This window comes from Aotus nancymaae, unplaced genomic scaffold (assembly GCF_030222135.1).
Source record: "Aotus nancymaae isolate 86718 unplaced genomic scaffold, 86718_ANA_hifiasm-v0.15.2.pri h1tg000029l, whole genome shotgun sequence".
Lineage (NCBI taxonomy): Eukaryota > Metazoa > Chordata > Mammalia > Primates > Aotidae > Aotus > Aotus nancymaae.
In genome coordinates, this window is record NW_026988442.1 from 62,781,919 (window position 1) to 62,797,409 (window position 15,491).

The 15,491-nt window shown below is 39.2% G+C and overlaps 1 protein-coding gene across 8 annotated transcripts in view; it reads right to left on the reverse strand.

Annotated features, from left to right (window-relative positions):
- Nucleotides 1–1,222: 1,222 nt before the first annotated feature.
- Nucleotides 1,223–15,491, reverse strand: part of LYPD6B (LY6/PLAUR domain containing 6B) — a 137,789-nt gene continuing 123,520 nt past the window's right edge. For 7 of the 8 annotated variants that reach the window (XM_012457090.3, XM_012457089.2, XM_064382206.1 and 4 more), the window contains 4 exons: nt 12,483–12,634; nt 7,834–7,932; nt 3,507–3,637; nt 1,223–1,937 (listed from right to left, as the gene is read on the reverse strand). In XM_012457090.3, coding sequence (XP_012312513.1) covers nt 1,773–1,937; nt 3,507–3,637; nt 7,834–7,932; nt 12,483–12,597 — 510 coding nt within the window. In that variant the 5' untranslated portion in view covers nt 12,598–12,634 and the 3' untranslated portion in view covers nt 1,223–1,772. The remainder of the gene's footprint in view (nt 1,938–3,506; nt 3,638–7,833; nt 7,933–12,482; nt 12,635–15,491) is intronic. The other variant, XM_064382207.1, reaches the window with a different exon arrangement.

Here is a 15,491-nt window from a genome sequence, read left to right on the forward strand (position 1 = left end):
TCTACATTAGGCTTCAAAACTGATGCTTCCAGGTGAGTCCAAATTTGGGCCACAGACAGGGAGGTAATGATGTCTGCTCCCTCCCTGTTTGATAGGACGCTAAAGAGCCTTAAGATGAAATGCTCCCTGTGCGTCAAGGATGAGAATAAACATAAATACAGCTCAGCCCCTGACATCAGTACATAACTACTAAGATGGAATCAACTACATGAAACAATCAAAACAGAAGAAAAATTCACTGACTCAGAAGACAAAGAAAACAAGGGAAGTGATTTGGCAAACCATTGCTCAGGCTGAGTAACCACGATTAGCACCATGGTCCCTGCAAATAAAGCAGCTTTTTCCTTAAGCAGTCTTGACATCCCACAGGTTAGGGGTCAGCAAACTTCCTGAAAAGGGCAAGATAGTAAAGCTTTTAGACTTTGCAGACTGTACAGTCTCTGCTGCATCTCTGCAACCCTGCCATTGTAGCACAAAAGTAGACACAATACATAAACAAGTGGCTATGGCTGTGTTTTAATAAAAACTTATTCACGAAAATGGGTGGTGGAATGTATTTGGCCTGTGTGCCATAATTTGCCAACTCATGTCACAGGTGAGCCCATGTGGCAAGGATAGCCTCATCAATAGAGTCTACAGGGCACCTAACATTCTAATAATGGATATTTAATTAGGAGAAAACCCCATTCCATTAACTCATCACTATAAATACAAGGGCAGAGTGTTTAAAGGTCATCCTGAAGTGTGACTGAAGGCAGGAAATCAGAATTCTAGAAACAGGAGGAAGATGCTCTTTGAAATTCTGAGATTGTATTATAGGTGGAAAGAGAAGAGCATGGGACCAAACATTTTAGCATGTGTTTACAGAAGTTCTCTTGGTAAACATGGCATGCATACAGAATATGACTGAAGGAGGAAATGGGGCATCCCCCACCACCTTGCCACTTGGTCTGACTACAGCTTTTGAAACTACTACTGCTCAGGGTGCATCATATGACAAGGTGTCATCTTCCTTTATTAGAGGTTTTCCAGACATTCTCAATTCACTAAATTTGCTTTAGCATCTTAAAATGCATCCTTCCTCCAAAAGAAATTAAGCTAAGTAGCTTTAGCATAGTATTTTATAGTTTAACACATATCACCAATGGTGCATGGATACAAACTTCAGTGACCTACTTTATGTCCCTGGTAACTGTTTCACCAGAGGTCTTCACATTGGTCAAGAAACACACAAGCATGCATTTACATTGTATAATTTAAAAGCTTTATTTCCCCCCACAATTAGCAAATAGATTTCATACTCATTCAACTGAAAGTTTTCTTCATACAGTTGCCTTTCTCATTACTATGCTGTTGGTGGGGAAAATTGCTTGCTCGTGACGGGGAGGGTTAGATTTCATAGAGACGCTCTGAGCTCATCACATAAACAAGAGGGTTTGACCTGGCAGCCTCTGAGGGAGCCAAGGAGGTCAAGAAATCCTTTCAGCTAAAGGCCTAGCCAGGTGGGACTAGTTGCCAGGATCCTCTAGCTCCCTTTGACCAGGAAGCCTGGAAGTCAGAGCATCTTCTCAGGCCCCGCCAAATTCCCATCCTCAATCCTGTGGTCTCATGTGGGAACATTTTATCAAAGAAGACCACTGGCTTTTGCCTTGGTGTCCAATGTGCACTCTTCACCAAGTGCAAGACTGATCTTCACTCCAAAGTTCACCATTCACACAGTTTTTGGCTTGTGCATTAGAGGCTGGTCTCTGCCTCTCCTAGGAATGGTGGTATCATAGCAATGGAAGCACAAAGACCCCGGCGAGCACTGGTAGGTAGGGTGTGGGGGCACTGCTGCCAGATGTTCTCTGAGCGTGCATTACGGCAAACACTGCATTAGTGTGATTGGTGGGTAATTCTACATTGCAGATCATTCCTTCACAGCAAGACCTACACTCCTGTTACAAAAAGGAGAGAGGAACGGACAGTGAATAATAGGAACAGGGAAGGGGCAAAAGAAAGGAAGATAAAAGAAAGGCTTCTTCAGCTCCATCTGAAGACAGGCAATTGGAGTTGATTATCCAATTTTGCATCATCTAGGCTCTTGGGTACCCTTCCCCCACCAATGCCAATGGAGTGGAAGGGAAAAACCATGCTGAGAGTCTTCTGTCCTGTGATTTCTCCGCATCAAGCCCAAGCATTAGCAAGGCAAAGAGGAAGAGAAACTGAATAAGTCTGTTTGATTGAGTCCACAAATCTTCTAAAGGTTTGTGAGGGAAAACATTGAGGCAAAACTGAAAGCTAGGAACCTTTTGGATTAGTCATCGATTTTCTTTCTCAGTGCTACTTGTTAGGGGATAATAATGACTCTCTATTGTCTATGCTGACACCTGATTCTTATCATTACAGCAGCAGTGGTTTGCTAATTATGGTTGCTGAGTGGTGTAAGTTAAAAAAAAAAAAAAAAAAAGGCTTGTCCTTAACAGGTGTTTTCAGGGAATATTTTCAGGTAATACCAAAGTGTGCCAAGTACAATGCCTCAACCTGATAAACCCAGCCATTCATAGAGGCTGCCAGGATGGCTAGGGACGATAAAGGCATCAGTTCTAGGTATCCATATCAGTGGTTCTCAACCCTGGCTGCACATCAGAATCACCTCACGGAACTTTTTAAAAAGATCTTGACATCCAGGACCCTACCCTGAGGTTCCATTTCAACCGGTCTGGAAAGCCTGCCAGCCTGCATCCCTCAATAACAAATACAGCTTGTAAAAGCTACCCAGGTGATTTTCGTGTAGCTAGAGCTAAAAGCCACTGATAAAAGAATCATTTTCTGTACTTACAGGGTAAATCAAATTCTAAAACCTCATGAAATGAACATACTTTCAAGTAATTTTTTCTCAAGCATTTCAGAATTCCAGGCATATAACAGAGTGAAATGCTCATTTAGAATGATAGAATGAGAATGTTAAAGCAATCAATTGATCTAAAAGGCACCTATAGTTCATCGTATTAAACTGAGGCTAATCCTTCAGACTCCCTTCCTCATCTAAGCACAGACAGTGGATAACACAAGGCTCCCTTCATAGATGCTGTCACCATAGTCCTCTCGCCACCTTCCAGGGTACCCTTGCAGTGTTCTTGGTGACTCATGGCCATGAACAGAGCAGGCGAGCTGGACCCTGTAGGGTTCACCATTTTCTTGTGGATGGTTTGCTCTTGTGCCACCAGAGTTGGCTTTACACCGTTCACCCACAGTCTGAGGTCTAGGCTCTAGCTCTGGAGTCTGGGAAATGCCATTTGTTTGTAGTAACATTATTTTTTGTTGAAGGAGAGAAAGTCTTCAACTGTCCTTTTGTCTCTATTTTATCTTTGTTATGGAGTCTTTCCTCAAAATGTAAACATGGTCAACATATTACTTATCCTTCCTGCCTCTCCCGTGATATATGACTTACCATTACTAGCATGAGCCTTTAGACAATAACACACACACACACACACACACACACACACACACACGATCCTTACCGTATGTTCAGAATCTCGGCTGTGGTGGCAACCAACAAAATGACATTCACTTCTGGAGGCACACTTTTTGGTGATGGATGTGCTTCTTCCGTGGCTGGTGAAGTGATGAACTGTCAAACAGTACTGTGTATCTAGGCAAGAGGAAACAAACAAAAAACAAAACCAAAAAGGCCATCTCATTATCCACATTACAAAAGAGACCTCTCAACAACTACTACAGAAAGGACTCAAATTCAGGACGGTCCTGAGGTTTCCGGGCGAGACATTTCATAGCAGTGAACTCTGAAGGTTCTTAGGTGGTATTTTTGAAAAGACACCAGCTTCTGAAGCACATGTGTGTTTTGAAAATGAATGTAAATGGGCACTCATCCTGTGGTGTCAGAGCTGAGGAAAAACTGCAAGCACATTATCAAAACATGGGTCTGCTCATTTGACATCAAAATATTTATGTCTCTGGCTCTCTCTTTCTCTCTTCTCCTGAAGCACGTTCTCAGAATCTAAAATAAAACAATTGTGAAGGTAAAACGCAATGGGGTCAGAGCACTTGTTGCATTAGTCATCATTTTTCTCTTATATACTAATAGGCCATGTGGTGAGCTGGAGTGAAAAGCAGGTGCTTCGAATTACACATCATGAACACCTTCCTCACTCATCTATTAAATTGCAAAACCCACAATTAATTTTGCACCAACCTAATAATTCCTATTCTGGTTTTAATTCTACCAACATGTTAGACTTTTCTCATCACTGCATTTCCATTTTTTTCCTCCTCTTTAATTAGCTCTTCCTTTCTCTATTTCCCATCCACCACACCTACCCCATTTCTACCCAGAGTTATCCTTAAGGCTTTAACCACTCACATTTTATTACTTAGGGTTCTTTCAAGAAGTTTCATTCAATGTTCTAGGACATTCTTCTTTGGCTCTGTGTCTCTTTTATAGGTACTGGAGGCCAGTGAAATGCTTCTTAGTTTATTGATCGGAGATTACAACAGCAGTGTCACAGAACGGGGAAGAAATTGGATGAAAGTTGAGAAGACTGGGTTTATGGAACTGCCTTTGTCACAGGTGAGAAAGTCATGTTAGATCTTCTGAGCTCATTTTTTTTTTTTTTAGTAAAATGATGATAGATAATAAGTGCCTTGATGCTTTAATAGGGTTGTGGTGTGCTTTAAATAATATGAACAGCAGCAATCCCATATTGCGTGTGCACCATTAGCCAGGTACTCTTTCTTCTAACTCGTATTCAAGCATTCTTGTCTTAATCCTCATCATGTCTTAAAGTAAGTTATATTAAAATCCTCATTTTACAGGTAAACTGAGGACAATTTCCTGCCCATGGTCACATAGGAAGAAAATAGTGAAAAGTAGGATTGTAACCCAGGAGGTTTTCTAGGGCTTGCACTCTTAACCAGAACATTATTCCACCCCTCTGTACACTTAACATTAAACCATGCAGCAATTGATACAGTTTGAATCTATGTCCCCACCCAAATCTCATATCAAATTGTGAGCCCCAGTGTCGGAGAGGGGAGGTGATTAAATCATGGGGGTGGATCCTTCATGAATGGTTTAGCACCATCCTCTTAGTGCTGTTCTTGTGATAGTGAGATCTCACGAGATCTGCTTGTCTAAAACTATGTAGCACCTCCTCCCTCTCTTTCTTGCTCCTGCAACCACCATGTGAGGTGCCTCATTCCGCTTTGTCTTCCGCCACAATTCTAAGTTTCCTGAGCCCTCCCCAGAAGCCAAGAAGATGCCAGCATCATGCTTCCTGTACAGCCTATGGAAGTGAAAGCCAATTAAATCTCTCTTCTTTACAAATGACTCAGTCCCAGGTGTTTCTTTATAGCAATGCAAGAACGGACTAATACAGTGATATAATGTAGAGTGCCCTACAAGAGTAGGTGACTTCCAGATTCAGAAAGAAAGGGAGCCGCTAAAATTCAGAAGACATTTCAATTTTTACTCCAAACAAAGAAGAATCAAAAACTGGTAGCTGCATGTGTTCATACAGAATGGCACACATGCTAAGGCAGCCCTAAAATGTCAGCATAAAAGCCAAGGTAAATAAAACAAGAAATGTCATTCTTGTCATATCCTGTTACACAGAGAACTTTTAACAAGACCGACAGACCACAGAAGTGAAGCTGTGAAGTGAAAAGGAAACCTGAGATGACAAAGAACAATAGCCGTAGGCCTATTTGTCCCGAGAAATGGTTGACTATCACTCCCCGAAATGACAAAGTGAAAAGTAAGAAATTACACCCTCAATTAGAATTCCAGGTGGTTAGTATCTTTGGGACCTGCCTGTCTATAGTCAAGAACGTCATGTCATGCCATGCTGGAATGCAGGGCCATTCAGTATTGAGCCCATTAAGAGTCAGCCTCTCAGGCAGACGCGGCAAAGCTGAATCTCTTCCACCTTTCCCATCTCTGATGTTTTCTTGGTGGTGGAAAGCTGCAGCTTCTCCTTTGGTTCAGCCATGTTTCAACAGAGAAGAAATCCTAAAACCCAGAAACAGCCATGCGTCTTCTTTGCCTGCATGCTAAAATGGCTTTGGTCAACTAATGACAAACTGGAGCATTATGCATAAACCTAGTAGGAACAGCATTTGGGTACAATTCAGAACGATAGCATGATCCATGAAGATAAGGCCTAACAAGTTGGACATCAGTGCCTCAGTTTACTACTGTTCTCACCCTTGCCACCCAGTTTTCAAGGCGACTTAAAGCAAATTGTTAAAGGATGATACTCTCTGAAATAAATTAGTAAAGAGAAACATCAACAAACCTTGAAAACCTTGAAATAACAAAGATAAATTTCTCTTGAAAATGTAGAAATAAATCCCCAAATAAACACAATCATACATGCACATATACTCATAAGCGCACTCACAATTTAAGGACGATCCCTCAATAGAAAGGTAAAAGAACCTCAAGGAAAACATATTTTGGTAATTAATTATTCTTGAAAATAAATAAAAAACACTGTCCTTATGGCTGTCACAGCCATTTGTGCTAATTTATGGCGTAAGATTCTCAGGCATAGTAGAGGTCTCCAGTGTGTAGTATTTATTAGCTCCACACATTGCCTTTAACTGGAAGAGGTAAGGCTGTGCCACTGCTATAAATAATGTGCTATTGGAATTTCCAAAAGATTCATGATAACAGTAGATCAAAACTAGTTATCTCTAATTCTGTAACAGTTTATTTTTCTTGGTCTTTTATATCTGAAAAACCTTAAAAACAGTACATCCTAAAATCTGAACAACCCGATCTCCTCATAAGTAGGATTTTAACATTTAAAATCATCCATCTTCACAATCTGTCTGCTGTACTTCCAGTTTGTATACATTCAATTATTCGTCTCTCCACCTCCTCTGCTCCTACCAACCTAGTCCAAATTCGCATCTTCTGTCTGAAGATGAGAGTCCTCACTTGCTGTTCCCTTTTACTCTTGTCCCCAACCCTCCATTCTCCACACATCAGCCAGAGTAATGTTTTGGAACACAACTGCTATGTATTCCCTAGCTTAAAACTCTCTACCACCTTCTCATCACCTTTACAACAAAATCCGAAGTATCAGGAAAATAAGCTCCTGCGTGTCCTGGCCCTTGCTTCCCTCTCACATCCTTCCTCCATCTCCCACTAAGCCTCGGCAGTCAGTCTCCTTCCTGTTCATTGAAGAGGCCAAGTCAACTATCACCCTTGAAAACTCTGCATTTGTGACTCCCTCTTCTTGGCATCTTCTTCCTATAGATGGCAGCTTGCTGTGTTTACTCAGGTCTTAGTTCTAAGGTACACTCCTCAGAGAAGATTTCTCTGACTATCCTGACTATCTAATCAGAGGTTTCCATTCATTCTGTCAGTAAATATTTACTGAGTAAACATGGGCCAGGCACTGGATTAGGCACTGGGATATATCAGTAAACTAAACAAACTAAAAAGATACTTGGAAGTTTGTTAAATGAATGAATGAGTTTCCTAAATACCAATGTATCTCAAGACTACGGAAATTATCCTTTGTTTTGAGATGGTATTACTTTTCTAGAGGTATCATCAAGCATTTCTGAAATTCTGAGAATGCCTTAATCAATATTGCGGTTCTATGTGCTCTCCCTGGTAAATAACATTTAAGAAATTCTTCCTTAAGGCATTCAACTTCAAACTGAGGCTTTGATACCAGTTTCCAAGAACTCTCAATATAGTCTGATATCAGGATAGTCTCAGAAAAAAATGTATCTGATTCCTAAAGAACATTGTCAAGTCAGGAAAGATCCAAATGAAATGAGATCACAGAAGTCTTCCAAACTCAGCACACTTACTTTGTGGACACCATTTGTCTTCTGCCCATCGATTGCAGTTATAATTATCCCCTGCATTTTCACAAGTAAAGCACTTGAAGCTATTTGGAAATGGTGTAGCTTTAAAGAAAAAAGCAAAGTGAAACAGTAAGTTATAGAAGACAAAAATTCCAAACATTGAATATGGCACAAAATTAGCAAATTTTAACAAATGAAACAAAACTTATAAGCTTTTATCCTTACAATCTCTGTTTCCAGGGAGCTAGATTTATCCATCAGGCTTTTGGGGAATTTTCTTTATTCCCTTTTGTTTAAATATTTCTTCTAATAATTACCACTATAGAGTAATGAAAGTGATCCCACAGCTGCTTTGAAAGATGCATAGTATTGTTCTATTATCATTTATAATTTGGGAATAAGTAGGGGTTGAGGAGGTGATCCAGGGCGGCAGAGGTATTGGAACACATGTGTCATCTCTGAAAAGAACTGGAGTCAGATTAACCTGAGTTTGAATTCTGTTCTTCCTACAGAATAGTTGTGTGATTTTTTTAAATTCTAAGATATAATAACATTTGTATTAATAACAATGAAGACCCCCATGACTTGCAGAGGTATAATGAGGATTAAATGAGAGGTTGCAAGAAAAATACCTCGTAGAATCTCTAGCACATCAAATCATGCTGGTTTCTGTCCATATTCACTTCCAATACAGCTACCTTTAACCTCAAACAAGTAATCTCAGCTGAAATATGACAATTATCACAATGTTAGACCTTGGCAGGAATATAACATTTAATACGAGGATGACAGTAATTCTTAAGCCCTTACAATTAGGACAGATTGTTACAGAAAGAAGTATTTCTGAGTTGCTGGCAGTCTGGACTGAGAGCAACTAGTATGTTCTTCTTGTCTTTATGATTTTTTTTTTTTGCCTCGTATCTTGTAATTTTAGTGGACAAGAAGAAAAAAAAATCAAATAATTTGACATTTCTGTATAGACCAGGTATAGGACGCTGTGTAAAACTTTTCAATTCTCCCATTTTCAGAGAATGAAACAGACAAAGACACTGTTTCATTCTCTTTGTTCTATTACAAAGACGGTAACCATCCTAGTAATATAACTAGAAGTTGGGGTGAAAAATCAGAAAGCAGTGGGTATTCCAGATAAAGGGGAGGATATGTATAGTAGCATAAAATAAGAAAAAATATTAAAAGCTGACGTTTGGAGGACAAGAAGTTAAATATGAAGAATATATTTAAGTTTGCCTATGTTCAGAAGTGTATTAGCAGGTAAATAAATAAATAAATAATGACATCCATTTTCACCAAATAAATCAGTACAGTTAAAAAATACTAATAGTCAGTGCTGGTAGGTAAATGGTTAAATTATAAATTGGCGCAACCTTTTTGATTTGGTAATTCCAATTTCAATTCCAGGAAATCTATTCTAAGGTCATTAGCCAATTGAAAAGAAAAGTGTATTTTAAAAGATCTTCAATGATGAATTATTTAACATTTAATTTGCTTGTGACTTTTTTTCTTTCTGATATAAAGTGTGGGGAATAGTGAAATAAGCTACAGACCAGCCTTATGATTTTTTTAATGCAGAAGGCATTAATCTATCTTCAAAGACATTGGGAAATATTCAAAATATGTGTAAAGAGGGAAAAAGTAGTGTAAAACTAAATTTGAACGATCTCAGTATATCACATATTTAACTACACATACATAGAAAAAAATGCTGGAAGGAAATATTTCAAAATGTAAAGAAAAGCTCTTTTGAATCTTTAGGTTATGAATATATTTTACTTCTATCATTTTCTGTCTCTTTGGAATTTTCTATAATGAACATGTATTACTTTTTTTCTTTTTTAAAATGATTTTTTCTCATCATAAGATTGTGCTAAGCTTAAAAATTTCAAAATTTGCAGATAAGTTAGTCTATGAAAATGATGTCTGTGCCATGTCTTTCAGCTATCAGTATACAATTATTACCAATTTAGAAATGTATAATGGTAGTTCAAGGTGTGTATGTGTCGTATATTTATGTATATGTACATGTGTGTAGTATACATGTGTATGCACACAGAGATGACCGTCCCAAATAATAAAACACAACGTAAAGAACAGTAGTTATATAGGTCTCATTTAGGAGTAGTATAGGAGAGAAGGTTTTTATACCTGACTATGTATCAACAGTATCAGAGAGCTCCTTAAAAAAAAAAAGCAGGGAAAAAAGATAAAAGATTAAATATATTCTACATATCACCCTCTTGACTATTACATCTCTGGAGAAGTGATTAGGGCTATGCAGTTAGAAAGCCTTTCATCGTGATTCTGATACTCTTCCAGGTGTGGGAACTACAGGCATTCACATGTATACCAAATAATTTTTTATTTGTAAGAATCACTCTCTAATAAAGTATAACGAAGAAGTTTTACTTGTCTGAAAAGAAAGGAGGGGTGATGACATATATATACAAACACATATCTATACATATGTACATAAAATATATTAACATACATATCCTGTCAATGATATACACTAATATTTGCCTATCTTTAAACTATTAGTAGAAAAGTTGAGTCTTATGTAATCTTTGCTAATGGGATTATGCATGGTAGTAATGAAAATCCAGGTGACATTTCTAAAGACACATGGCATTTGGGTTGGTTCCAAGTCTTTGCTATTGTAAACAGTGCCGCAATGCATAATGTCCAACCAAATGCCCATCGATGATAGACTGGATAAAGAAAATGTGGCACATATACACCATGGAATACTATGCAGCCATAAAAAAGGATGAGTTCATGTTTTTTGCAGGGACATGAATGAAGCTAGAAACCATCATTCTCTGGCAATCATTAAAAAATCTGGAGACAACAGATGCTGGAGAGGATGTGGAGAAATAGGAACACTTTTACACTGTTGGTGGGAGTGTAAATTAGTTCAACCATTGTGGAAAACAGTGTGGCGATTCCTCAAGGACCTAGAAATAGAAATTCCATTTGACCCAGCAATCCCATTACTGGGCATATATCCAAAGGATTATAAATCGTTCTACTATAAGGACACATGCACACGAATGTTCATTGCAGCACAGTTTACAATAGCAAAGACCTGGAACCAACCCAAATGCCCATCGATGATAGACTGGACAGGAAAAATGTGGCACATATACACCATGGAATATTATGCAGCCATTAAAAACGAGGAGTTCGCGTCCTTTGTAGGGACATGGATGAACCTGGAAAACATCATTCTCAGCAAACTGACACAAGAACACAAAATCAAACACCACATGTTCTCACTCATAGGCGGGTGTTGAACAAGGAGAACACATGGACACAGGGAGGGGAGCACTATACATGGGGGTCTGTTGTGGGGGAGTGGGGGGGACAGCGGGGGGGTGGGGAATTGGGGAGGGATAGCATGGGGAGAAATGCCAGATATGGGTGAAGGGGAGGAAGGCAGCAAATCACACTGCCACGTATGCACCTAAGCAACAACCTTGCATGTTTTTCACATGTACCCCAAAACCTAAAATGCAATAAAAAAAAAAAAAAAAAAAAAAAAAAAAAAAAAAAGAAACCATCATTCTCAGCAAATTGACACAAAAACAGAAAACCAAACACTGCATGTTCTCACCCATAAGTGGGTATTGAACAATGAGAACACATGGACACAGGGAGGAGAACATCATACACTGGGGCCTGTTGGTGGGTAGGCAGGGGCTAGGGGAGGGATAGCAGGGCAGGGGGATTGGGGAAGGATAACATTAAGAGAAATACCTAATGTAGATGACGGGGGGATGGATGTAGCAAACCACCATGGCATGTGTATGCCTATGTAACAATCCTGCACAATCTGCACATGTACCGCAGAACTTAAAGTATAATAAAAAGAAAGAAAGAAAGAAAATCCAGGTGATATTTCCTTCCAAATTTCAAATATACAAACCTGTTTTCAAAATTGTTAATGGCCATTTGAAAGAATTAATAAATCATGCAGAAACATTCAACAGCCAATTTTCTTCTCCAGTGAAGACATAGAGAAAAAACAATAAATTTCCTCTACTGTGTCATGATTAGGAAAGGTGCTCAAAAAGCTTTTTTAAAAACAAGAATGCTTTTAAAACTTCAGCAGGAAGACAGACCATTTTAAAGAAATGGTGAAAATTTCTCAGCCAGGCGCAGTGGCTCACGCCTATAATTCCAGCACTTTGTGAGGCTGATGCAGACGGATCACGAGATCAAGAGATCGAGGCCAACCTGGCTAACAAGATAAAACCCCAACTCTACTAAGAATACAAAAAATTAGCCAGGCATGGTGATATGCACCTGTAGTCCCAGCTACTCAGGAGGCTGAGGCAGGAGAATCACTTGAACCCAGGAGGCAGAGGTTGCAGTGAGCTGAGATCGCGCCACTGCATTCCAGCCTAGGGGACAGAGCAAGACTCTGTCTCAAAAAAAAAAAAAAAAAGAAAGAAATGGGGAAAATTTATCTTACCATATGATTAACCACAAAAGTTATGGAAACTTTCTGTTTTATTCTAGGTATAAACCAAACATTCTGGGAAAGACGAGGTTACAATAATTGGAAAAGGGGGCTTCATATGAACACTGTGACCTCACAGCCATGAACTAAGATGGCAACCACCACTACTTACGATCGAGAGGAGGCCTCACATTATAGAAGTTGATATTCTTGGCAAATGCCCAGCTTTCTGAGAAGATAACAATCTGGACAACAGCTATAGCCAGAGTGTGCCAGAGGAGCAGCATGCTGACCTTGTGTGCTGGGTGGTCCAACCTCTTCTATCTGCGGTGAAAAGACACACTGGGTCAGTTTCTTTACATTTTACACATCAGTGGGTGTGTGTTTTTCTTCTGTTTGGAAAGCTCCATTATCCAAATATATCCAACCATCTACCTGTTTGTAGGGCCAGGACCTGTGAGTAAACTGCATTATTTTTGATCAGATGAAAAGTAAGTAATGACCGCCTTCTACTGGTCAGGTCTCTGCACTAGCCAGGGGGGCTTTAGCAGAACACTCAATTCCCTCAGTGCCTGAGGCTAGCTGGTTTCCTCTTGCTGAATCACCGGTCTCTTAAATTAACCCTGGTTCTGAAGCAAGTTAAGCCAAAGTCACTGGACCTATCTGTCAGTTCCATTCCCTGAGTAAACATTTACATTTGATAAATTAGCAACTCTTTCAAAACCTGGAAGAAACAATAAAAGTGGGAGCAGTGAGAAGGACAGCAGGGGAAACGACAAGGAGTCTGAGAAATAAAATCTCCGCCAGATCCCAGAGCACACAGATACTGAGAAGAGAAACAAGAGAGGCTGTGAACTGCCAGCCCCTTCTGTTTCTGTCACCTTGGGCATAAGAAGCTGCCAGGAGGTTCTAGAGGAAACAGAATAAAAGTTATCTGAAAAGCTGACAACCATATAATATTAGTCCTGGTCCACAAATACTACTCATTACATTTATATAGACTTTTTTAAGTAGACAGGGAAAAAAACCAACAAAATGACAGGCATGCACATTAGCACTAAGGAAAAGATATGACATCTTACGCCCCTGGCTCTACTCCCCCAGAAGCCGACCTGGTAGCAAGAAAATTTATAATGTCACCACTGACAGGTTTCCATTGACAAGCGGGGGGTGTGGGCAGCAGAAAAAGTGTGTAACTGGGAACCCAAAGACTTTGGTTCAGGTGCCGGCTCTGCTATTTATTAGCTGCCTGACCTTGGGCAAGCTCTTTAAACTCTATTAACCTCAATTTCTCCATCTGTAAAGTGGCTTATTAATACCTACAGTGCCCACATATTTAGGTAAATGTGAGCATCAGTATATAGGTGAAGATAGGATCACATCGGATTGTGTACATAAAAGAACTCATCAAAAAAGTTCTGTGAAAATATTGGAATACTAGAGTTCAATAATATTGTCTGAACTCTTTCTTGCTGAATCAGCTGGTTTCAGTGGGTTTAGGGATTTTTCCAAAGGAAAAAGGTTTGATCTCTGCATATACAGGCATAATCCTTCACATGCACATTTTGTTTGAAGCCAGAGCAATAATGCATAGATACTAGGGATTTTCTTCCCTCTCTGATTGTGGGTATTCTGATTTTGCATGTGTTGCTAATATGCCTGCCTATGGGGATGGAACTGAATTATTAGACGATATGTAGCCACAACATCCTCTCATCCCTATTGATGGTGTTTGCCACTGATAGAACTGAGTTGCTAAGAAAGTACTTCAAGTTATAAAACAACAACAACTTTCATGAGTAGGTTTCAAAAAAACAATAGCTAAACTTTCTACATGGCATGATAGCTCATGTACATAATCATACCTAGTAAGATATAAAAATAAATATAATTCTTTCCTGATCCATTTTAGAAACCAAGTTTGACTTTTCAGTTATTGGATTTCTAAATTCTATTCTTATGCTCTTTCTGAAGAAATGGGCAGTTAGCAAACAATATTATCCCTTACAGTCAAGTGGTTACACTGATACAGATTCTGCTTCTCCTATTCATTTATCTGAGTTGGTCTATTGCATAGTCATTATTATACCCTTCTTTATACCTGTGGAGACCCTTTGAGTGGGGGAGACTAATCCCTTTTTCACAATCTCATAATAACTGTGTTCTAGTAGCTATCCACAGGTGTTCTTGTGATATGGAGATAAGGCCTAAGACACAGATTTCAGTGTCGTGTTGTCTATATTCAAATCTCTTTTTCCCCACTAAGCAACTAGGGGTCCTTAGGTAAGTTGCTGAAGAAATCCAAGCCTTGGCTTCCTCATCTCTAAAACAAGCATAGGATAGTACTTACTTCATAGTTTTGAAGTGAGGACTGAAAACGACCCAGTGCATAGGCACTAAGCACATAGTTTGCATGCACTGAGTCACTGAGCTGAGCACATATGCTGAGCACGTGGTTAAAGCGCTATTTATTGAGCACTTTCTCCTCACTAGTAAAGGGTATTGGCTCAAATACCTGCATCCAAAACTGCTATTTGGTGAAAGTTACTTAACTTCCCTGTACCACAATTTTTGCATTTATAAAATGGGAGTAATAATTCCCACTTCATACGGTTGTAGGAATTAAATTAATACCTACAAAGCACTTAAACTCATTAGCTATGTGTGTGGAATTTTACCAATTTTTACTAAGTAAACACTTACTATTATGAACAAATCACCAGTTTGGTATCACAAGCCAAAAATTTGGTTTTCCTCATGTAATCTCAGTGTGAGACAAAACCCCGTTCATTCATTCAACATGTTGTTATTGATACCTAGTAAACAACAAGTTATTGTTATCACTGGCTCCCCAACGAGGTCTTGACTCTAATGCAAATTGTACTTTAGAGCGAGAAGACAGGCAATACATGTGGACAAAACATAATTTCAGATAGTCATAAGTTTCATGAAGGAAACACAGTAAGGTGAGACATTACCGAATAGAAGGTGCTACTTTACACAGACAGTGGCCCCAGTATGTCTCTGTGAATAGGTGACATTCGAACAGGTAAATTAAATGATGGGAAAGAATCGGCCAAGCAAAGAATCAAGGGAAAAGTAACCAAGGTCCTAAGATGGGAAGAAGCTTGCCTCTTGGAGGGAACTCAGAAAGCAGCCAGTGTGGCTGAAACATGAAGAG